General features: G+C 49.5%; 1 protein-coding gene across 2 annotated transcripts in view; it reads right to left on the reverse strand.

Annotated features, from left to right (window-relative positions):
- The window catches only part of MXI1 (MAX interactor 1, dimerization protein), a 57,365-nt gene extending 34,844 nt beyond the window's left edge, over window positions 1-22,521 (reverse strand). The window contains exons 1-2 of one of the 2 annotated variants that reach the window (XM_040607567.1): window positions 22,239-22,521; window positions 11,308-11,440 (exon numbers count right to left, since the gene is read on the reverse strand). In XM_040607567.1, the coding sequence (XP_040463501.1) occupies window positions 11,308-11,440; window positions 22,239-22,422 (317 nt within the window). In that variant the 5' untranslated portion in view covers window positions 22,423-22,521. Of the gene's footprint in view, window positions 1-11,307; window positions 11,441-12,146; window positions 12,618-22,238 lie in introns of those variants that run through there. The other variant, XM_040607568.1, reaches the window with a different exon arrangement.
- Between the last annotated feature and the right edge of the window lie 878 nt (window positions 22,522-23,399).

The raw sequence follows: 23,399 nt of genomic DNA on the forward strand, positions 1-23,399 counted from the left end.
TATCGTAGTCATTACTATTCCATTATTTCCCCTACACTGTCTGGCCCCAAGATCCAGAATAAATGCTTCTCCATGAGGAACTGAAGTGGGGAGACAGAACAGACTGTTCTACCTTCTCATTGATGTCAACAGAAATGCAATAGATTAACCTGGCCCCAAGCTCTGGCTAGTTTTTCTGTTGTTCATAGATGGACATGGTATCAATTCCTCCCAAGGCTCTGACCAAAGCTGGTTTCCCAGGATAATCCAGACCTTTTCCAAAGTTCACATTCTCCAGCTTCAACAGAGAAGTGGACACAGCCATACTGGCATCTGTTTGTGTTTCATCTTTGGGAAAGACGAAATGGCCATAGTCTGTTTTGTTGGGTTTTTTTGTTTTTGTTTTTTTTTTAATGAGGGGAACAGAGCTCCTTCATGCAGTTCACAGCTGCAGAAAGTTACCTACCCCTGGGGGGTTTCTACACAGCATCCTGAAAGCCTCCTGCAAAACTCAGTCAAAAACAACTTTAAAAGGTACACTGCACACATCCACTGAAGAAGTAGATGTCTTCAAAGCCACCTACAGCATTTACACAGCCCCTTTCAGTTTCGTACCTGCTCCTCATAATCATTATTTCTGTTTGCAACACTTCAGGAATTAACTCTTCCCTAAGACTTTTTATGCAGGGCAGGGGGCAACACCAACACAGAGAAATTCTAAATTATTTTTGCAAGATCACACAAAAAGCCTGTGCCAGAGCAGGGTACTTAACTTGGGTTCCCTGAACACCAGGAATAAGGCTTGTCTCAGTGGGTTGCTCTTCTCAGACATCCCAGAAAGACATCTAACAAGGACATTTGTGCCACCTGATTCTTGGGTGAAAGACAGAAAAAATGACATAATCACTGTAAGCTGCAAGTGGGAAAGTGGAAAAAGACAACCAACCAACAACAGCCCAAACCTAAACCAGTCCTCATATCTTGCCCACTGTCTGCCAAGTGGGCCAACCCTACTCTCAGACACCACTGTATGAGGTGCCAGAGAAGAATCTAAAATGGCAGCCAAGAGCAAAGTAGTATTAATTTACTGATAAAACTCATCTGATAGATGCAGCTGGTATACCCCTCAGGTGGGGAAGGAACTGCAACCTGGGGATAGCAAAGAAGTCCCCAGCTGGCTCTGCTCTCCACCATACAGGCTGGGAGCAAGTGTGCTGGTGTGGGCTTCCCCCTGTACCACCTGAGACCCTATGTATAGAGGCTGGTCCTAGACCCCAGCGCTAAGGGAAAACTGCCCCACCTCATATACTCCCTCACGCAGGGCCCTGCACGGCCAAGAGGAACTGGGTTTGCTGAACAAGCAGCTATTCAATATTTTGTTTTCTCCTCATTGTTCAACGTGTGGCCTCAAGCCAAGCCCTGCTCGGAATACAGAGCTGGTGGTTTCCATACAGGCTCTTCGACAGGCTCACAGAGAGCAGTGGCTAGGCAGTTCACAAGCACATTTATTGTCAAGCATCCTTGCTTTCCGAACTGGAAGCTAAGAAACAGGGAAATCAAAAGTTGCAGCTTCTTGTACCTCTGAGTGCCTGTTAGGACCCCCAAGGGCCTGGTTTTCTGGGCCACTTTACATGTTCAAAGCACAACTCCCACTGGCACCCTGTGCATCATCAGCACTTCCGCAACTCAGATCCCAGGCTCATCTCTTGGAAAAAAAAATAATCACAATATGAGGAATAGATATTTGGGGATCTCCTATGACAAGCCAGGCTGAAAGCAACTTGCTGAATGTACACAGGGCTGCTGACAGGGGCTAGGAGTGAAGTGAGTTCTCCAATATGCTACTCACTGCTCCATTCGTCTGCCTTCTACTTCTGTGACAAGTGAGCAAAGGTCCCTCAGAAACCACCTCCTTCCCTTCACAGCCCACAGTCAACCACATCAGAAGGTGCTCGTCCACACAGATCAAACACAAAGGCCAACGTATGTACATTTTGGGAGGTATCTTAGCCACTTCAATAGAGAAACCCTAGCCCACCTCCCTTGGACATGCAGCAGCTGATATCTTCTATAATGATTTAGAATTTGGCTGAATTCAGGCAGATTCTCACAGGTCAGGAAAGAGTATATTATTTGCCTCAACCAAGGCAAGATTCCTGTCTGATCTGTGATGCAAGGGAGTTTGAGCTTCTCATAGATAGAATCTTGACACTTTTTTTTTTTTTTTTTAATGCATTGACAAAACCATGTTTTCCATGACCTGGTGAGGAGAAATGTCAGGTAGCTTCACCATGGCACCCTCCAAGCTCCCCCATGAACAGAGAAGAGCATGGCACAGAATGAGGACAGCAAAATACAGACACTTCCTCACACTAATGTCAGGTATGCAATATTCCCCAGGTCTCTCCCAAGTGCTACTTGGGAAGGACAACCTGCCTACATGAGCATCATAAGCAGATCATTCGAAGCAAAATGAATTAAGTAAAATGAGGCACAAACTTCATTCATCCCCTGCTATCACCTTAATATCTCCGCTAATGGAATTTTCTCTGTTGAATATTCAGGCATATGACAGAGCAGGGTAACGCCTGACACTGCAGAAAGCTCTGTGCAGTCCCTGCCCCACTGACTTCCAGCATGCTCCATGAGTCTCACTGCATGGTCAGGGACTCAGTCTCTTCCAAGGCCACACCAATAACCCGTATCATAGTTGCTGGTACCTGCACAGCAGAGAGACTGCAGTGACTCACAGGAAGACAATAAAGACAGAGAAGGCAATTTTCAAATCTGCCTAGAAAACATAGGATCCTAAGTCTCATCATCTTTAAAACTGCCACAAGCTCCAAAACACCGATTCTGCTTCCTGAAAACACGATTAGAAAAGCATGCACATTACCCCAATGTACAGATGGTGAGAACCATGTAACGTACAGATGGTAGGACCCATGTAGGTCATCTGACATGCCCAGATCTTGCAGCCTTTCGGCAGCAGACTCAAGAAATGATCCAAGGGCTCAGCATGCCAGCCCTTTGCCCTATACCATGCTTCTTCCCACACATAACATTACCCTTTCAAGGAAGATGGTCATATCCAGAAATAGCCTTAGCAATGTCATCTGCAGAGCAGCAGTCTGCTTGGGGAACACGTACTTCTCTGCAACACACATCTTCTGACCTGAAGAAACTGCCTTCATATGCACTGGAGAAAATGAGGCTTTTTGAGTAAACACCACCTGACTGAAACCCACTTTGTTTAAAAAGAAACTGATGGCATTTGTATGGCTGTGGGCCAGCCCAGACTTTCTTCACTTCTATTTAGACTTGTTAGTTATCTCTCATGTTACAACTATATTGCTGCAATACTGTGCCTGGAGATAAAGGGAGGGGAAATATACTTGAAAGCAGGAAAATACATTAACACTACTGTTAGCAACACACTGTATTAGGGAAACTGAGGCACAAAGACTTACATGGGCTGAAAGAACATCAGGAAAAGAACCCAGATGTCCAATTGTCTTGGGTTTTATTTTGTGAACAGGGACACACTCATCTAGCACCTGCGAGATCTGTGAAAAATGGAAGAACTCCGATTTCTTCTGTTCGTACATTTCTGGCTCACAAGCAGTAGCAACTAACATGAAGGCAGTGAGGTGGCTACCTCCCACTGCTCCCAGATGGCCAAACTACTTCTGAAGCAGTTCACAAACTGCTGCAGTTTGTAGCCTAACTGTTAAAGACAAACCTGAACTAGTGCCATGTTACCTCACCATGTTTATACATTGCTTTACAGCTGCCCAAGCACCTGGGCAATGACCACTGGAGTAACAGTTTCAACTGCAATCCCAGTGTCATTTGTCCTTTCCCGTAACTTCTCCCTTCTTGACAGTGTAACAGATGGGAAGAGATGAATGAGAAGTGTTCAGAAAATAATCGACTATTTTATGCAGAGGAACTTTAATCAAAACTGAGGGGAAAAAACTGCTCTCAGTCCACATGCTTGCTTGTCACAGAGCAAGCAACCAAGTATAAACAAGTAATTAAGATGATGTTGGAAATCATTTAGGCTACTTCAAACTGGATTCATAAAGCAACAGAACTGAAGTGAAATCACTTTCATATCAAAGAATGGAAGTACAGTAGGGAGCAAAGAAATGAGTTGGGAATATATCCAGCACGATGGAAAAAGCAGGCCTGTTCCCTCTGAGCTGATCAACAAGACAGTGCCTCATAGAGAAGAGATCCAGGCAAAGGCCAGCCAAGTGCACAGCCCCAGAGACCCACAGCCTCTGATCAAGAGAGCCCAAAATAAGTCAACAAAAACAAATCCTATCTTTGTTGTTTCAAAGCGGGTAGGGAGTAGAGGCCAACACTCTCAAGAGGAGAACAAACAGAAGCCAGTCTTTGAATTTGGGCAGAAGTTTGTCAGAAGAGATCAGGAGATGATCAACAGCAGGAGCTCCAAAAACCAAGACAATTAACTCACCAGCATGAGATGAACTGGTCTGTTTGGGTCAGAAAGAGAAAAGGATTTAAAAACTCAGCCAGGAGCGAGAAAGGAAAAAGTCAGTCTTACCTACAAACAGGGGAGCAGATGGAAACAACATTACAGATGACAACCAATTCACTGTCAAGCAAAAGATCAGGTCAGGTTAAACAAAAGCATGAAGGATAAATCACTGCATATGTTGTGGATGAGGCATCACACAGAAAAGATACAAAGGTGGTGAGAAGTGAAAGAAAACAAAACACCTGACAGACGAGGAATACTACTTAAACCAGAGAACTGGCTGTACGCTGAATATGATGGGAAGAGAAAATGAGGGAATTCCAAGAAGAGATGACCAGGTCTGGCCCAAGTATCCTCCCCACCATCCTAGGGTACCAAATCTCTCTAGAAGGTGGGACTAACAACTTAAGAACCAAAATCTGAAGTTTCTTGTCACTGCACCAACGCTGCTATCAGTGATGTAAATCAGCCCAGGGCAGCTGCAGTACAGCTCTACCTGGACAGAGTGCTGCAACATGAAAAGCATAAGCCCTGACTAACAGTCCCACTGCTGCATAACAGCATGCTCCTGTAGAGGCTTCCTCCAAATCCAGGAGGACAGAAGGATCATGAGCCTTCAGCCACAGAGAGTGACAATTCACAGCAGACAGATGCTGCAGCAGTGAATTATAGCTAAATTGCAGATAACATCAACAACTGGGCCTGCTTCTGGTTTACACAAAAGCCTCTCTGCACAACTCAGACAGTCTAAAGAGACCACAAATTGCATTTTACACTTCCCAAAGGCATCCAAGTATAAATTCAGCCCAGAATCATGGGTTTCTGCAGACTCCCTGCCACTCAGGTCTCCCTATGCATGGCTATATTACTAATACACAAAGGAAAGCAGGAACTGCAGTTCTGCAGGATCATTTCACTTGGAGGCCTATAAAATAAACAGGGTGACAAAGGGGAACACAGTGTGTTCCCCCATGGAAACTGCTACCTCAGTCCTAGCACTTCTGGAGGCTTCATTCCTCCCCAGGGAGCTGGGTTTATGCTTCTCATGCCATTTGCCAGGTTCACCCTCACTGCCTGTGTCTTGCCTGGTAACCTGCCGGTTGTCCTGCAAAGCCAAGCATCACCGAGAAGACACTGCATACAAAACCTCGCCTACACGGGGTATACTTTTTTTGCCCAAATCATTGGCAGGATATCAGCTTCCGACATAGATCAGCAGAGACAAGAAGAGGCACAACTTAGTGCCAGCAGGTTCAGAAACTCCAGCATCACTGCAACTTGCTTGTCTACACTTGCAGAATGCATTGGGGCCAATTCCATCAAATGGGCAGACGGGATATGCTGAGGCCAAACAGTTATTTAAGTACAGCCCTACCTGTCAACTTGCTCTGATCAACTGTATTCCAGTAAAAACCTACAGAAGATAGTGGGATTTTAACCCAGGGTGATATACCTCTCATGCATGAACAAGCAATCCATTTTCCCAGTTTAACACTCCAATTGTCATTATGCTTTCTCAAAGAGAAGTCATGCTCACACCTAACTATAGTCATTACTGCTGACCAGTCCCTCTCAACATCCCTAACAAAGAAGCAGTCCTTAACAGCTCAGCCTTGTCCAGTTTTCCTCTCTTGAAAAATTAACTAGTATATCTGTATATACTCTGTAGTGGAAGGCAAGATCTCCTCTCCAACTATTTCTAGTCAAAAACTCAGCAGCAGCATGAAGATTCCAGACAGTAATCACACTGTTTGTACATTATCAAAACGTGGCATAAATCAAAACATGGCACAGCAAATCTCATCCATTCTCTGTTTTACACATGTGGATTTGTACTCTATGAAGCAAAGCCAAGCCCTGAGCCATGAATAGAGCTCCCTGGCACTACAAGGCTTGAGACAGAAAGCAGTCTCTATCCCCAGCATATTACATACACAAGGGCCAGATTCTAATCCACCTACACACAGCGAGTCAAAACTCAACTCCCACTGGCTGTGGAGTAAGGTGTGATCCAGTGTGAGAGCAAGCAAAAAAAACAACAAAACAAAACAAAACAAAAAGCCCACAAGCAAACAAAGTATCATCCAGAAACAAGTAACAACTGAGAGAGGCTAAGAAGCAGCAAAGCTGTCAACAAGCAGCCTCAGAGACCAGCTCTCTGGGACATGAAGAAAGGGGTAAGGGCTTTGTGCAGACAAGTAGACCAACACAGGCTGACACAGTGATTTGCTCTTTCAGGAATTCCTTACAGAAAATAGGCAAAGCATTCAACCTCCTGCACCTCCTCTTCCCCAATAAAATCAGAATTACATCACTGTCCTAACCCCAGAGGCCGTAGAAAGGACTGAAAATTGCCAGGTACTGTTATCAGCACAATGGGGGAACAGTGAACTTCCTCTGACAGAAAAGATATATTTAAAACTGTGCTTAAGCAAGTGTTCACCAGCCCCCCTACTCCTCCCCTGCACAGTGAAGTACAGCTGCACAGCACTGCTGTTCTGGTAAATCAGGCCTTCTTGTGCACCAGCCAGCCAAGGCTGACTTGCAGCTACGCATACCACATCCTTTCAGCTTCTGCACCAGTGTCTGTGAACCTGTGGCACATGAAGCCATCACTTAAAGCACCTGAGGTACCTAATGCACACCCACCTGTCGTTCCCCCCACCCCACCCCCTTAATCCTTGCTCAGGGACACTGGGAGCAAATTAAGCTTAAAGCCAAGAGTACCTGAGGGTTTAATAGCACAGTCTGCGTCCTGACCCTCAAGAAACAACTTCAAGGGTTATGAGAATGGAGGGCTACAGAGAAGATTCAGCACCAAACCATGGGATGGGGTTTAGAAGTGGGGAAAAAAAAGTTTCAAATGGGGCAGACGACACTGCAACAGAGAAGATGAGGAGCTGCATCACTAGAATAGCCAGAAGGGCAAAGAAACCCAGATTTTCAAGATACCATGTCCAAAATGCCTTACCATGCCCATTACAGCTGCTGATTCCAAGCTCTGCAGGCAACCTGCTACCAGACTGTAGATGTCTGAAAGGCCCTTGGGAAGCAGCCTCAGACACAAGGGAGGATAATGGGAAGACAGGAAAATGAAAGGAAAAAGAAACTGGACAGAAATCAAACCCTCCCCCATGGAACTAAGCAATAGATTCTTTGAGTACCCTTAACAACACAGGCCTCCCGGGAGAGCTGAGGGCTCCTAGCACCACTGGGAGGGTGCCTGGCATATTCCCAGGATCACACCAAAAAATCACAGGCTTTTCTACATGCCTGAAAGTCTAAATAAAAACAAAACACAAATGACAATCTAATATTGCAACCTCATTTCAGATTCCATTATAAATCTTAACTTCATTAAACTGACTGTATTGGGGGGGGGATCATTTAACATCACTGTTGTTCATTTTATTTCCTGCTGACACAACAATTTAAATTGATTAAAAAGTCTTCTCAATTATTTCCAAAACGTATAAATATCAAACCAGTCTAATCCTAATAAACGATAATGAACCTTTCAAATAACTGGGTCTATTTAGAACTGCGTATGTAGAGTCCGTAAGAGCAGTTTCCAGTGACATTGCATGCAACAATGTACCCACGGAACTGTACTCCCAGCATGGACTACTTCACTTCTCTAGTAAGTTCTCAGAACTCAGCTTCTGTCCCAGAAATGTCTTCAGAAGGAATGAACATTAAACAAACGATACTGTATGTTACAATAAATCTCTACTAATTTTTCACCCCAGTCCAAAACCCAGAAGATACTTTTGTCAAGAGCGAATTAAAAGAAGAGGCAAAATTAAATTCTAATTTAATACGGGTTGGCTAATTGATTTGCTTGGGTTTTTGCTTTTAGCTATGCGTTAAATGAGATTTTTAAAAAAAAAAAAAGTTTCACTTGCTTATTATGAACTCCAGGTCACAATGACTATGATTTTCCACATATTTTTGCAGGTGGGTGATTTTCAGTACCTAAATATCCCTGACTAAAGCAAGACTACATATTTTTAAATATATTCAGGTTTTAACTCACAGCTTGTAATACTAGGTCTTCAAAATACCCAGGCGAAACACTACACATACACACAGATAATGCCCTGAGGATTGCACAGGGGAACCCTCTGCAGCAATCTGCATGCTGTTGGTTGCACAAGTGCGACAGACGTAAGAACAGAGAACCTTAGCCAAAATACTGTTCTTTAAAAATACATCATGTAAACTAGAAATAATGAAGCAATGTTTTCCCTCTTATCTGCACACCCCTGTTTTGGGTAGAAAAAAATTATTTTGCTGGGACTAGGTGATCATCATAGTTCTATAAGAATAAGACTTGCTCCACCATTGCCACCCAGAGCTGGGCAGCCTGTTCCTCAGAACTTTCTGTGTGTCTGTGCCATGACAGCACAGAGCCTGTTAGGAATAAATAGCTGTCATGTCTGGGCTGCAAATGCTGAAGGGAAATGCCTGAATTTAAACTACAAATTAATGAGCATCTAGGCTCTTTAAATACCCTGCACCACAGAATCATGGATTATTTGGTCCAGTAAGGACCAGCAACAAGGCACACCTGTCAATTTCTAAAAATATATGAGTAAAAGAAAAAAAAATAAACAAAACTGTGCTTTGTCAGGGTTGCTTGAGAGACAATTTTAAAGGCTTTTAAACAAGATCTGCTCAAGATCTAAATGCATAATTTCTCTACACTAATGAAACAGTTTGAAACAAAAGCAATCCAAGAAAATCTCTTGTCCACACATGAAATGTAAGTTTTGCCCCTCATCAAGGGTTTGATATTTAATTCAAAGTCCATTCAAACTCCACTAGACAGGACTTACTGAATTGTTCCTTTGATTTTAACAGGAAGGGATGATACAGAGCCTTCCTTAAACAAGGCTGATGCTATACTCAGCATCACACAAAACACACTGCAGTGAATTTGGAGGCACCCTGAACTTCACAGTTGTCACTTCCCAGCACTGCAGCCATCTGGAAGGCCTGCTATCTCCTACAGCAAGTACAAGCTGCTATGACTCGTGTTAAGAGAAACTTCCATTTCCAACCGTGCATGTAAGGTCTGAGCACCCAAAAGACCTGCTCTGGTCTCTGCCTGGAGCCAGCCTGACACTGGTCACTCCCTGAGTCCAAAACAAGCATGGGAGGCAACGCACTAGCTAACACACTCACTCTAAAGATTCAGTTTGGCCTCAGTATTCCTTGTATAACAAAGGTTTTAAATGAGACTAGAAAGTACCTTTTCTGCTTCTGTTGCCATTCCCTTCACATCAATATATTCAGCCTGTCATGCTAAATGGCCCAGCAGGCTGGTCTCAGCACAGAAAGGTGCCCCGTGAGAGCTGTGCCTGGGGGCTCTGTGCCAGCAGGGCATGCTGAGCACCTAGGCCCCAGGGACAGGGAGTGCTCTGCATCCCTCTCTAGCCTACAGGCTGCTGGATTCGGTGTTAAGGAGCTCCTGAGGGGGATGTGCTTCCAGCACTCCTCTGGAGAAGGGCAGGTTGCCATGACAAAGGCCTTTGAGAGAAAGAGGTGTGGGATGAAAAAATAGTATGTGAGAAACCTAGAGGGAAAAATACAAATCACAATTCAGCATTTGCCATCACTTCCCAACACAAAGTCACCGGTATTTGGGACTTTGGTTCATGGGAAACAGTAAAGGGCTATAACTGCCCTGAAATCAGGAGAGGCTGGATGAAGGAGGGAAACAAATACAAATATGCAGCATACAAACAGCTCAGGATATGCTGATCCTGATGAAGAAAACTTCCCCACAGCAAGGTGTCCTAACATCACTTCAAACAACCTTTATTATCAAATGCTGCTGAAGCAGAATCACTGCAAGCAAAGGCACCTTTCCCTTAGGCCTTTACAGGTCCTTCCCAATGGCCTTAAGAAAGCTTTAATCACCTGAGCCACCTGCCACCATTTTATGGATTGCACAGGCCTTGGTGCAGTAAAAACAAGATTGCCATTGCTTTTTCAAAGTTATACTTCATGTTTCTAAAGTTTTTCTATCCCAGGTCTCAACAAGGTCTGAACAATTCTACAGAAGGCAACAAAAACAAAACAAAAAAAACAGGAATGAGAGGGGAGAAGCAGATCCTACCACAGCACCAAGTGATAGGTTTAATCCTGTTGTCTCTTCTAGATTTAAGAAACCAAGAAACATGTCATTGTATAGTAAGATAAGTGTCAAAACCATGAAGTTCTACAATTACCAAGCAATCAGAAATCTGGGAAATCCCGCTGCCCTGGAAGGCAGAGTGAAAGACAGCTTCGTTTTCTGAACTGAATTTTTAACACGTTGTACATAGCAGCCAGTCATCTCCCTCTCTCCCATTTGTTGTAGGGGATCAGTTTCAAAACATCATTTCCTTGCTTCAAATCATGCCTGTCATTACAATCCCAAAGCACCCAGGCTGCATGTGCACTGTCCCTTAAAAGCAGTGACTTCTGGGTTGCAAAGACATCAGCTGTATATAATGGAAATAGCTATTGCCTACCTCCTCCCTAAACCCTATGAACAGATCTCCCTATTCCCCTTCCCTCTGCAGCATCTGAGCCTTGGCACAGAGTCAGCTGGCAGTGCCACTTCAGATACAGCTCCCCTGTGTCCCTTCTGCTCTCAGGGCTACGGATCCAGAATGGACGCTGTACTTTTATGTCCCAGCTCTGAATCCCCCTGTGCTGGCTCTTACCATTTTCCCCACAGGGTAATTTTCACTCCTCTGCCTCCAGCTTTCTTCCCCAGCTTCATCCTCCCGGCCAGCCCTGCATCCCACGCTTTCCTGTCCGCATCATACCTGTTGGCAATACTTGCATTGCTGCCACTGCCGCTGTGTTTTCTTGCCCGGCTCAGCCTCCGTGTGGGCTTTGGGTCTTGTAGTCCAGGACCTGGAACTGAGGGGAAGGTCGAGGCATAGCCATGTTCGCACTCTGCATGAGAATCAACAGGCAGGGCATTAAAAAAAAGGGGTTATTAAAAAAAAAGGAAAAAAAACAACCAAACAAGTAGTCTGCAGGCAGGCCTCACCAACCACTAACTCGTCAGCCTAGCTGGGGAGGCCCTTAACCACAACAGCTCAGGGAAATGACTGAGGGTGTATTCAGAGGGAAGTGGACTGGGAGGTGGAGAAGAGAGAGGAAGGGGAGTAAAAAGGCTCTGCCAGCCTTGGAAGAAGGCCACCACCACTCAAACACCTGGAAATATCAAAAAAAACACCATGACAGCCCAGACAGCACCTCATCTCTCACCTCCTGCCCCAGCTATCTGAACCAGGCAAACCAGGTGTATTTCACTGTGCCATCGAGGTCTCTGCAAAGCCAGAACCACCCGCCACCATCCTTCTTGCCCAGTGGGAAACTTTCACACCGATGCCCACTTTTCCTTCCAGAAATCGCATTCACCTCAGTCTCCCCCTCTCTGCAGACACCTTCCACCTCGGCCACCGCCTCCAGGAGGCCCCACCAGCCCTGTCCCTCACCAAACCCCTCACTGCCGGGGGTTTACCGCTAGCCCACCTGCCAGGACTCGCTCTGATCCCCTTCTCCAGGGTCATCTCCTCTCCGCGGGGACCTCTGACCCCAGCCCGGCTCCCCCCACGGAGGGCCGCTATTCCAGCACCCTTCCTCCCCCCATTACCTCTCTCCCTTCGCTCCAGATACTCAGCCGCCTCCAGCAGCCGCTGGATGTTGATCATCTGGACCTGCTCCATGGCCCCCAGGCCGGCAGCCGGGGCACTCCGCAGCCCCAGGCCCCCCTCCGTCCCCACGCTCCCAGCTCCGCCGCTGGAAACGGGGGCGGCTGCGGGGGGGGAGGAGCGAGGGATCGCCGTCTCTCCCCAGCCCCCGGGCCTCCTCGCACCGACAGCCCCCTCGTCCCGGGGGGGCGGCTCTCCTGGGAGGGCGAGGGGTGGGCGCACGGAGGCGGCAAGGGAACGCGCGAGGAAACGCCGGAGGAAGGACCGGGATCCTCCCCCGGGGGGGCAGCGAGGCGGCAGCGACTCCTGACCCAGGCCCGTCCCTACGGCCCGGCCGAGGGCTGCCCCCACCCGCAACCCTCGCTCCGGCCCGCGGCCCGCCCCCGGTCCCGGCCCCGGCCCGGATTTACCCACACTCGGGGCCCTGCCAGGTTCCTCCAACCCCCTCGGCCCCCGCCCAGCCGGCCCCTCAGCCCCGCGGCAGGACCGGTCCCTCAGGCCGCCCCGCCCCGCGCCCGCCGCCGCGCACCACTTTGTTTACCTCTGCCCGGCGCTCGCGGGGGGGCGCGGGAGCGCAGCCGCGGGGCGGGCTGGGAAATGTAGTTCCCCGGCTGCCGCCCAGCGCTGAGGGACGGCGGCTGTCTGGGGTCACCAGCCGGTAGCAGCCCCCCTCCCCGGCCGAGGCTGCGAGCGCCCTCCGGGCCCCACGCGTGGGGACCCAAAGTCCCCCCGGGGAAATGGCTGTGTGCCCTCACGCCCGAGGTGATGGCTCTGTGCCCACCCAGCCCCTGAAGGAGCGGCCAGGCCCTGAGGCGACAGCTCTAAGCCCACCCAGCCCCTGAGGTGGCAGTGGCCAGGCCCTGAGGTGATGGCTCTGTGCCCACCCAGGCACCGAGGTGATGATGGTTTGCCCTTGTACTTCGCCTCCAGCTCACAGCCCCTGGTCAATCAGTGGGACAAACGCAGCAGCGTGCACAGTCCTGGTGGGGTGAGGAGTGGGCACGGCTTCCCCCTAGGCCACTGCAGGCTGAGGAAGCCAGGCAACAGCCGCTGCCACACCATAGTAACCTGCAGGTCGGAGCTCCACCAGCATGCTAGGGGTGAGACAGACATCGCCTAGGAGGCTGGAGGGACCTGCAGCCACTTCACCCCTTCCCTTGCAAACATCTGGGCTTTCCACACCTGGAAGGGCCAGGACTGTGGCAAGAATAAAGCAGAGAGGCTGCAAAAGAAAAAGGTGCAGCCACAGCGTGGGAGCTTTCCACATCTCACATGTGGAGATGTAACCAAAAACAAGGCGCTGGGCCCTGGGAATTCACATCTGGAGTGACTGGTACAGCGTTTCTGATGGGAGACAGACGTGCAAGACCCATTTTTTAATGTGAACATAGCCCTTTGAGGTCACAGACAAAAGATGCCAAAGACAGCTATCCTGCTATATTTGAAGCAGCACGTAACAACAGTGACCATCTCGACATTTTAATGAAAACTGTCACACCTATACCTTGCAGTCTGATCACTCTTCTCACCATCTTAATGAAGTATTCGCATCCTGATTTTCATACAGGAGAAAACCCTCGAGATCACTTCTGTGACTCAGAATTTTACCAACTTCAACATTTGCTAGAATGTAGCTTAAAAACCTGTTAACAATTAATTGTACAATACCAGTCTCTAAAACGTTTGATCTACTCCCAAAAAGGGCACAATCAGAGAACATTCAAATTCAGAATCGGAACACTCAGAGTAAAAATCTGAATCTCAAACTGATACTGACTTAGAAACCCTCCAAAGATTGTTTTGAAGTTCTAATTGGGATTATTTTCATGGGTCTGAACCTTCAGGTTGTGACTGGTTACATTTGCAAGCACTCCTGCATCAGAATGGGAGCTGGAAAAGTACGTTGAAAAAAGACCAGAAAAGCTGAGATTCTCAATTAACGGCTTGTGTCTGGTAGCACGAGCTTTAGCAGAGCACAAAGTATCAGGAGACTCATGATGAAGTTGTAAGAGTTGGCAGCACTCAACTTGAGAAGGCCTGAAAAGACGTGGATTCAGGGTAACTAACTTTTCTTTAAACATATTTTGCTGATTCACCATTTCTGAGGGTTCCTCAGAAAACTGCAGGCTTGCAGCTGATGGAGGTAAAAATAATACCACTATTCAGTTCTTACACAGCCGTTTTCATCTCCGAATCTCAAAGGGTTGATTCGGTTGGGATAGTTGAAAAATAAAGGAAGCTGGGACACCTTCAGGGACATACCTCCCCCATCCTGTGCTATGGAAAAGCAAGCCCCAGCCCCTGCTCAGGCAGGACAGCCTCCATTCACATACCTACACTGAACCAGACCACAGCACTTGTAAAGATGGGCTTTTGTCTGGAGGAGAACTCAGGGAAGGAAGTATTGTCTCTCTCTCTATCTCCTTTTTTCTACACTCGAACTGCAGATAGAGCAGATTTTTAAAAGCACATGGAAAGTTTCAAACTTGAGCGGTCTCAGGGAGTACTTTTATGATCTTGGATTACTTACAAAGGGAAAAGGATGCTGATGCACACACCTCTCCCCAACAGGGGCTAACACAAGAGCATTTCTGAGCTCTAACTGTGCTTCTTCTAACCTGCTTCCAAAGCCAGAGAGCCATTTGCCTCTCAGGATTAGCAGTATTAAACATTAAAAAACCCGCACAACACCATTACCACCCCCTAAAAAAAACAACTCACGATGAAGCCCCAAAATGACTGCAAGACAGGTTCTTGTCAGCATCCACTGCCACTAGCTTTTCTGATGGCACATTCAGAGATATGTGGTGCCACTCTAGGGATTAAATAGGGAAAGCCACAGCTGGAAAACAAAAGGAGTTGTTTAGGAGCATATCAAAGCGTCAGCCTCCTGAATAAGAGAGTATGAAGGAGGGGAACACTGATCCACACAGTGAATTAAATCAGCACTGGAATGAAGTAACAGCAGGATCAGTTCTGCGTGAAATGATGTAGGATCAGCTCTTCCATTTACACATCAGCGCAGCTTCCAAGTCTTTGTTTCTGAAGTAAACAATGTACAATTAGAAAAAAAATTCTGTGTGAAACAAAGACAAATTTGAGAATCAACTGTGGGACATCTTCCCAAAGAAGGAGGCCTGAAGAGGCAGGCAAGCCAACCACGGAGCCACAGCAGATCCGCAAAATCTTTCAGTTGCCATCCCAAGTGCTCATGTGGGCAGGTCAGTCTGCAAATGCCAGAGTTGTATGTGGCAGAAACAAAAGTGCGTGGAAAGTGAATGGCACGAAGAGGCCCTATGCTATTCAACTGCTGACCAAAAACCCCCCAAAGTCACATTTTAAATGTGGTTGAGTAATCCACAGGCAATGCTGGGGAGGGGCTAAGGGAAGAGTATTTTAGGGGAGAATGAGATCATTTAATTTAGTGGCTCCGAATGATCTGTAAGTACAGTTTTCTGATTATAAGTGCTTGCTGCCTGGCATCCCTTCTGGCAGCTGTGATTCACTTTCATTGTGTGTTCTGCTGCTTCGCCCTTTAGAAAGGGGCTTTTTACATTTTATTAAATGGCACTTCGGCAGGCCTCCATTTCCAGCCTTAATAATGGATTTGTTAATCTCCCTGATAGCCTTTCCCTCCTCCTTAGCAACAATTTAAATATCCAAGAAGAAATCTGCAGTGCAGAAATCAATTAATATTTACATCTGAAATGCTGCTGTACTATTTTAATCAAGTAGAACAGATGTGGTCTGTTTTTTACCAATATCACCATCACTTGCATTAAACTAGCATCTTCCATCAGGGAAATCTTCTAAGAGCTTTCCAGAAAGTAACGTTTTAAGCTTCTCACACCTGCAATGACTTTAGCTCTTTTCTTTCCACTCTGCAGGAAGGGAAACTGAGGTGTAAGCAGCATAATCACTTGCATAAAGACACACCCCAAGCTAGAGCTGGAACAGGAACACAGCTCACAGATCAAGACGCTCAAACCCTCTGCTTTGAACACAAGGCTTAGAAATAGCATGGTGCTTTGCAACATGGAAGTTATTTTCAATAAGGGCAATCCCTCTGGCTAAACTGCCTGCTTTTCCATCCCTTCTTTGGCTTTTTCTAAAATCCTTCTATCTCCAACTCTTTGCAATCTCTGGGAGGAACATGAAGATGGCAACAGTCGCAAGAGCCTCCTTTGCCCACCTTCACACAAACCCTGCAAATTCTTAATATTGCTTTCAAAGCCCTGAAACCTAACACTCCTGCAACCAAGGCATGAACCGAGACCCCCAGTAGGAATCATGCTCTGCTTCTCTCAAAGCAGTGAAGATCCACTGATTCCCCAAATTTCTGGGTAGAGCAGATCCATAAAACTCCTGTTTTTCTAGCCAGGGGGAACATAATCTCTGACGTACCTGAATATCCCACCTATCAGCTACATGCTGTAACAACCAGGTCTCTATTTGTGTACTCATGACTGTAACAGCTCAGCATCAGAGGACTCATAGCAGCGGGCCAGAGAACATCCTAAGTCCCACCCACTCAACACTCTTCCAATTCTTGCAATACCTTCAGTTAAGGGACCTACACCTCCTATAGGACATGGCCTTGTTTCTCATTGGGAGCTTCATTCTTTTGCAAGGCACCAGGTAATTCCTCTCAGCTCTCCCACTGGTGCCTGGAACCCATCCACTAGTGAGGACAGACATTTCTCAAAGCCAAACCACCTGGCTATCCAAGAGTTTGAACAGGAATAAGGCACATGCTGTATACCTCACTCTGGTTCAAGGACCAAGCTCTACCCATCAATAAGGTAAAAGCCACAGGTCTATCATCTCTTCAGGCTACTTGCTCCTTTCCTCTGGGAGATGTGTTGCTCTGTTTTCAGGCCTGTGCTGCACCCCAGTTTATTCTGAGTCAGTTACTTATTCTGTGACTTTGGTTAAGTCACTTACTGCTTCAGCTGCAAAATTAAGTAAGAGGACCCCCTGTAAGAAAAAAATACATCATATACAGGACAGGGTCCTTCAGCAAAATAAGAAGGTAGGATTCTTCAGCCAATAGCAGAAGGTGTGTCTGCCAGCTCTCATGATGCTCTGCTGACGGGGGATGTGACTGGTTCTCGGCAGTGCTTCTGGCACAGTCCCCTGGCTTTACCTCTGCCCTATCATTTCTCCTGCTGTGGCTTCCTTCTGAATGTCATGCTGAGGCCCAAACAGTGTGAGTCAAAATAACCCAACCTGGAAGTGGCTAGCACATGAATCACTGTGGCCAGGTCATGAACCAGGAGGAATGAAAAGGGTTTATTGTGAGCTGGATGAAAAATATATAAATAAAGGAGCGCTGTACTGCTCCATATATCACATCACATCCAAGACCATCTATACTGACCCTGAGCCATGTGTTCAGCTCTCACTAATTCAACGGGAGCTCTGCGCACTGGCTGAACGCAGTCTCGTCCCTTCTGCCCTCCGCTAATTACAGGTTTCTGATACTTCTTCAGTTTGGCTTGTCAAAAAACCACCCCAAACAGCACATAAACAACAGAAGGAGCCACATGATGAAGATACTGTTGACCCACCCTCAAGGCTCAGTTTTCCTCTCTTTCAGAGAGGATTATTCAGGAGCAAAGGACAAATCTAAGGTCATGTATTTGTTATTCTTGGTCACAAGGTCAATAAACATTGCCAGCACTTGAAGAAGATTTAGCTATCTTCTGTGAGGGGCCAAAGTCCAGTGTCCCATGCGTCCATGCCTCTACTAGACTTGTCAACGGGGACACTGCTGTTCCAATGTCTTGCTTGTCTTCATGCTTTTAGAAGAGGATATGGCAACATTGGTCTGTATCTGTAGTGAGATCAGTACATATTACATACCACAGCTATTACAGGTAAGTCATCCTATCCAAAGAATTCATCACGTGTTTACGCAACTCCTGCTGACAAAAGCACGAGCCCACACACAAGGGGGATGCTTGGTGCATACTAAACCTCAGCTGAGTTTACTCCAGGTCCCTCTGAAAACACCTTCCAAACTCCAGTATTTCAGCTGCTACAGATTTCCAGCCATGCTTATTCATTAAGTGGCCTTTGCAAAGGTTACAGATACACCAACAGAACTGCCCTCAGCACAACTTTCATTTCTGAAAACAGCCACTGCAATTTTTTTTCATGTGATGTTTCTATTCCTTAGATACCAAGCTTAAATTTCTAGAAACAGGTCATTTGGAAACCTGTACATGTCAGTTAGCAAGGTGTTTTGGGATTGGGTTTTGTGGTCTCGCCGTGAGAACTGCAGCAAGCAGGCAAGCAGCACTGTTATTCATTTCTAGAATAAATATTCAACTGGAAAAATAATTCAGTTATGTTTCAGTAGCTAAAATACTCCAGTCTGCCCAAGTAGTCTGATAACAGGACTCTAGCCTTCCTTGTCACTGTACTGTAATACAGATAATTTTTATTCCAATTTTTTTCAAAGGTGAGTGAATACTACAAGGGTGGTTTCACTGCTGGTGCTGAAAGGGCACTCTTGAAGCACAGTCTCCCCCTGCCATGGCCCTGACAGTAGATCCTACTCTGCTCTGTGGCTCTCAGCCCTTTGGTTCTGTTTCCACACCATCCAGTCAACCCAAGGCCCCTCTGCTATTATTCACGACCACAATGACAGGATGTGGAATCTATAAATGTAAAAAACCCATCTCCTTATTTCTCCCTGGGCACCAAGCAAGTAGGAAACTCCTGCCTTAACTGAAAGTCCTGCCCTAGACATGGAAGGCTCTACTGGTCACCTTAGACCACCGACCTGCGGACAGGAGGCTGAGAAGGGCCTTGTAGCTGCTCCTCTACCATCAGAAGGTGTGACATGCACACTCTGGGATATCCAAGAGTTTGGATCTACAGGAGACAGAGTTGCCTCTGCCTCTCAGGGGGGCCCTCTACCAAATAGCATCCCCTCCTACTTGGGACAGTGTTTTAAAAAGGTGAATAATCTGGTACAGCCACCAAAGGCTTAGAAGAACGAATGTGGACACTTGAGTGTGGTTTGTCAGAAACTGTAAACCAGGAAAACCACTTGAGCTCAAACAGCCATAACAGCCCTTTGTTAAATTCCTGCCTTTGGCTCCTGAAGCCCTTCAGCTTCCACACAGCTGTGATGCTGATCCCAGCTGGCACCCTGCTGCTTCACCCAGCCCTGTCCCCATCCTCATCCTGGCCAGGAGGAGACAAACATTACCTGTTAACTCTGTTTTTTTAAGACTGTGTTTCCTTGGGGCAGGGCACTGTCATTCCCCTAAGTGTACAGCACCTACTGTACACTAAAGTGCAACAGGGCTGTGACTCAGCCACCCTTCTGATGGGAGTAACACCAAAATAGCTTGTTACAGCCCTGCGTAACACCACTGTCAAATGACATGGGCATCCTGCAGGAAGCAGGCGAGCACTAAGCCTGTCTGCAATTGAGTTTGGCCGCAGTCTTCATCACCAAACTTTTTTGAGCTGGTCTCCTCTGCTATTGCTAATTGCCAGGTTGGAGACTAACGAGGAGCGACCAGCCATTACCAGTGCCTGTGCCAGGCCGCCAGCACAGGATGCATGGAGCAATCGCTCTTGCGCTGGCAGATGAAAGGGCATAACATCCTCTTGGTGCAATAACCTGAGCTCTCCAAGCAAATCTCTGCCCAGTAAGACTACGCGTATGCGTTACGATATAACCCTCCTGCTTCTGCAGCTATTCCTTAGTTTAGACAGGGCCCATAATGCTCAGAGATTGTTTTCCAATCCCAGCAGCATTTTTCTTTGTTTGGGAGCAACACGTAAAAGCTGCCTGGTTTACAACGGTCATGTTCTGTGCTGTGCACGTTCAGTAGCTCAGCCTTTAGTTAAATGGGACTTTTCAACCTCAAATGTCCTGTTTGCAAATTAACATATTGAAAGGCTTTGCTGAATTGCCTAATAAAAGTGAGGATTTTCAGTACTATGGCCATGATGATTATTGGTGGAAGCTTCAGTGAAAACAAGTGCTCAGGAAAGGAGTTGTTTGGATGCAAACACATCTTTTCAGAATTCAGCAGTGAAAAATCCGGCTGTCCTGCCCATTTCCCTGTTCCGAACAAGGACCCGTATAAAATGATGCATTTTTAAATGGAGCATATAAAAGATCAGATGCTCCCCAACACAATGGCAAGAAAAATTATACACCCACCACCCCCCAAAAAAACCAACCCATGATTTTGACAGTTCCCCTCCAAGACAAGAGCACTTTTAAAGAAAGAAAAAACACCAAAAATCAACCCAGCGATCTCACGCTTGATCTCCACAGCAGCAGTGCTGCTGCCTTCACACGCAAACCTAATTTTTGCTGGTAACTCCTGTCATCTTCCTGCTCGCAGCCACCGGCCGCGGTGCGGCTTAGCTCCTCAGACACACGGCTTTGCAGATTCATTACGAAACAACAATTAGCATGTGAGAAAAAAACAACCGCTCCAATATTAATGCAACTTTGGAAAACAGAAAAGCAGCCTGCATTTGTTCTGCGTGAGCGGAGAACAAGGGCTTTCGGCCCATCCCCACCACGGCTTTAGCGGCAGAGCGGCTTCTCTGCAGCGGGATCCCTTTCCCGGGAAGCCTGCGTGCACGCAGCTGCTCCCGCAGAACAAGGGCACCCTATATCGTCACCTGCATGGGACCTATAGCGGCCATAGGGGATGAGCGGCAAGGGGAGGGTGATGGTGAGATGGAGACGAGCGGCGAAGGACTCGCCGGTCCCTTTGTAAAGTTAAACGAAAAAGAAAACGCAGCGCACGCTCCGTGAAGAGGAGGATAAAAAGGAAAAAAGAGAACTAGGGAGGCGAGAGGAAAAACTAAAAGATAAAAAATGAAATACAGAAATCGAAAATAGAAGAAAACGAAAATAAATCCAAACGGAGACTAAAAGAAAGAATAACAGAGAAACCCGAGGAAAACAAGGGCAAGGCGCAGGGGGGAGCGGGGCCCGGGGCTCCCGGTGGCGTTTGCATGTGACATCCCCGAGGGAACAGCGGCACCCGGAGCCCCCGGGCTCGCCTCCCCCGCCGGGCTGCCCCCCCCCGCGCCGGCCCTGCGCCCCCCCGCGCCCCCGCGCCGCTCCGCTCCGCGCTCGCTCCGCGCCCCGCTCGGCAACGCGTGACGTCACACGGGGGACCCCGGCGCCGCGCATTGGTGGAGAGGGACGCGCGGCCCCGCCCCCCGGGAGCGCGCCGCCAATGAGCGCGCCAGGCTGCCTCCATGTGCGAACCATGTGGCTGCGGGGGCGGGGCGCCAACGGGCGCAGCGCCGCGGGGCCGCGGGTGTCCGTTCCGCGCGTGGGGCTCCGCGGGTGCGCACCGCCGCGGGGGGCACGGCGGCCCCTTTGTTCCTAACGTGTTTGTTCCCTGCAGTGCCGCCGTCCCTTGCAGCCCGCGCCGCGCTCCGCAGGCCGCTCGGCCGGGGAAAGGCGCAGGCTATGCGCAACCCTCCGCGCCCGCGGAGCAGGGGGCCGGCGGCACGGCTGGCCACCGCCCCGCACTGGGCGCTCGCCCTGCCCTGCCCTGCCCTCCCCCTCCCCGCCGGCTACCTGGCGAGCGCTGCCGCTTGCCTACGTGACTCTGCCCATGCCCCGGCGGGGGGAGCGGGGACGTGTCACCGCCTCCTCCCCCGCCGCTCCGGCTCCGCCACCAGCTTCGGCTCCGCGCGGGGCCGCCGTGCCCCCCGGACGTCTCCGCGCCCCCCCCCGAGCTTCCCCCCCCCCCCCTCCCCCCCGCCTCGGGAAGCGGAGATGCGCCGTCCCGCTCCGCTCTCCATCCCAAACTTTCCCCCCGAGCCCGGCCTCCCCGTGCGTGGGGCGGGGGGGGCCACGCGTGCCCCTGCCGCGGGGGGTGCGGGCCGGCCGCGGCGCCCTTTGTCACTGCACCCCCGGCCCCTGCAGCCAGCCAAAAGTTTGGGGTATTATTTATTGCCCCCTTCATCCCCCACACCCGCCCCCTGGGGGGCACGCACACGCGCGGCCACGGCCGCCAGCCCACACTTACTTTTATTCTCCTTCTCGATCCGCTCCAGGTAGCTGGCGGCCTCCAGCAGCACCTGCACGTTGTAGAGGAAGGTGTCCATGCCCGCCGCGGGGCTCGTGTTGCAGATGTCCCCGAGGGGGCACCGGGCCCCGCCGGCCGCCCCCGCGCTCCGCGGCTCCCTGCGCGGCCGGCCGCGCTTCCCCATGCCCCGCCGCGCCGCCGCCTCCCTGCGCGGCGCTGCGTGCGCGCCCGGCCGCCCGTCCGTCTGCCGGCGAGCCCGGCGGCCGCCGCGGTCCTAGCGCTGCCGCCCGCCCCGGCGCTGTGTCGCCCCACGGGCCGTCGCCGCCGTCCCGCCCCCCCCCCGCGCCCCGGCGGGGCGGCCCGGCCCGGCCGCGCCTGCGGAGTGCGAGCGCCGGCGGCTGCGCGATTCTCGGAGGGCCGGGGGGGATGGCGGGGGGGGGGCGGGGGGAGCAGCCGGCGGGGCTGGGGCGGGCTTGTCCGGGGCCGAGGAGACCGGCGAGTCGCCCCCCAGCAGCCCCGGGATGGCCTGCACCCCCCGGCGGCGAACGACCCCCTGGAAACGGCAGGGCTGCAGCGCCGGTGGCACCACTCCCCCGGGGATGGTGGCGGCACTGGCCACGCCACTGTGGCAGTGGGGGCCCCGCTGCACCCACACCCAGGACGCAGAGGCACAGCCTGGCCTGCCGTGTCCCTTGTCACCCCGTGTCACCTGCCCGAGGGTCCTTCCCTGCTCAGGGACCCAGGGTGACAGGCAGGCTGAGGACCCTCTGCTACATCCAGCCCTGGGGGCGATGGGAGCCATCGCAGGCACAGCCCCTAACTCCAGCAGACCCCCCCGGCACAAAACACCAGCGCTTTAATATCAGATTCCTTGTCCTTTTTTGAGCAGTGGCCCCGAAAGCCCTCTCTGAGGTCAGACTCCAAAAGCAATGAATAAATTAATATTTTCCAAAGCAAACCAGAACTGGAGAGCAGGCAGGGGTGCACCAGCCATCCCCTCCCCACCTCACCCCCCCAGCCCCCCATTTGTCCCTGCAGACCCGGGGTCAGGGCTGGGCGCACTGCCTCTGGGATGTATCCTTATTTGCCCCTTGTTCCGCAGCCCGGCAGGTGGAGAAAGCTCCTGCTCCCTTGGGAGAGAGCGCAGGATCTGGCCCAGAC

The sequence above is a fragment of the Falco naumanni genome, chromosome 9 (assembly GCF_017639655.2).
Source record: "Falco naumanni isolate bFalNau1 chromosome 9, bFalNau1.pat, whole genome shotgun sequence".
In the NCBI taxonomy this organism is placed as follows: domain Eukaryota; kingdom Metazoa; phylum Chordata; class Aves; order Falconiformes; family Falconidae; genus Falco; species Falco naumanni.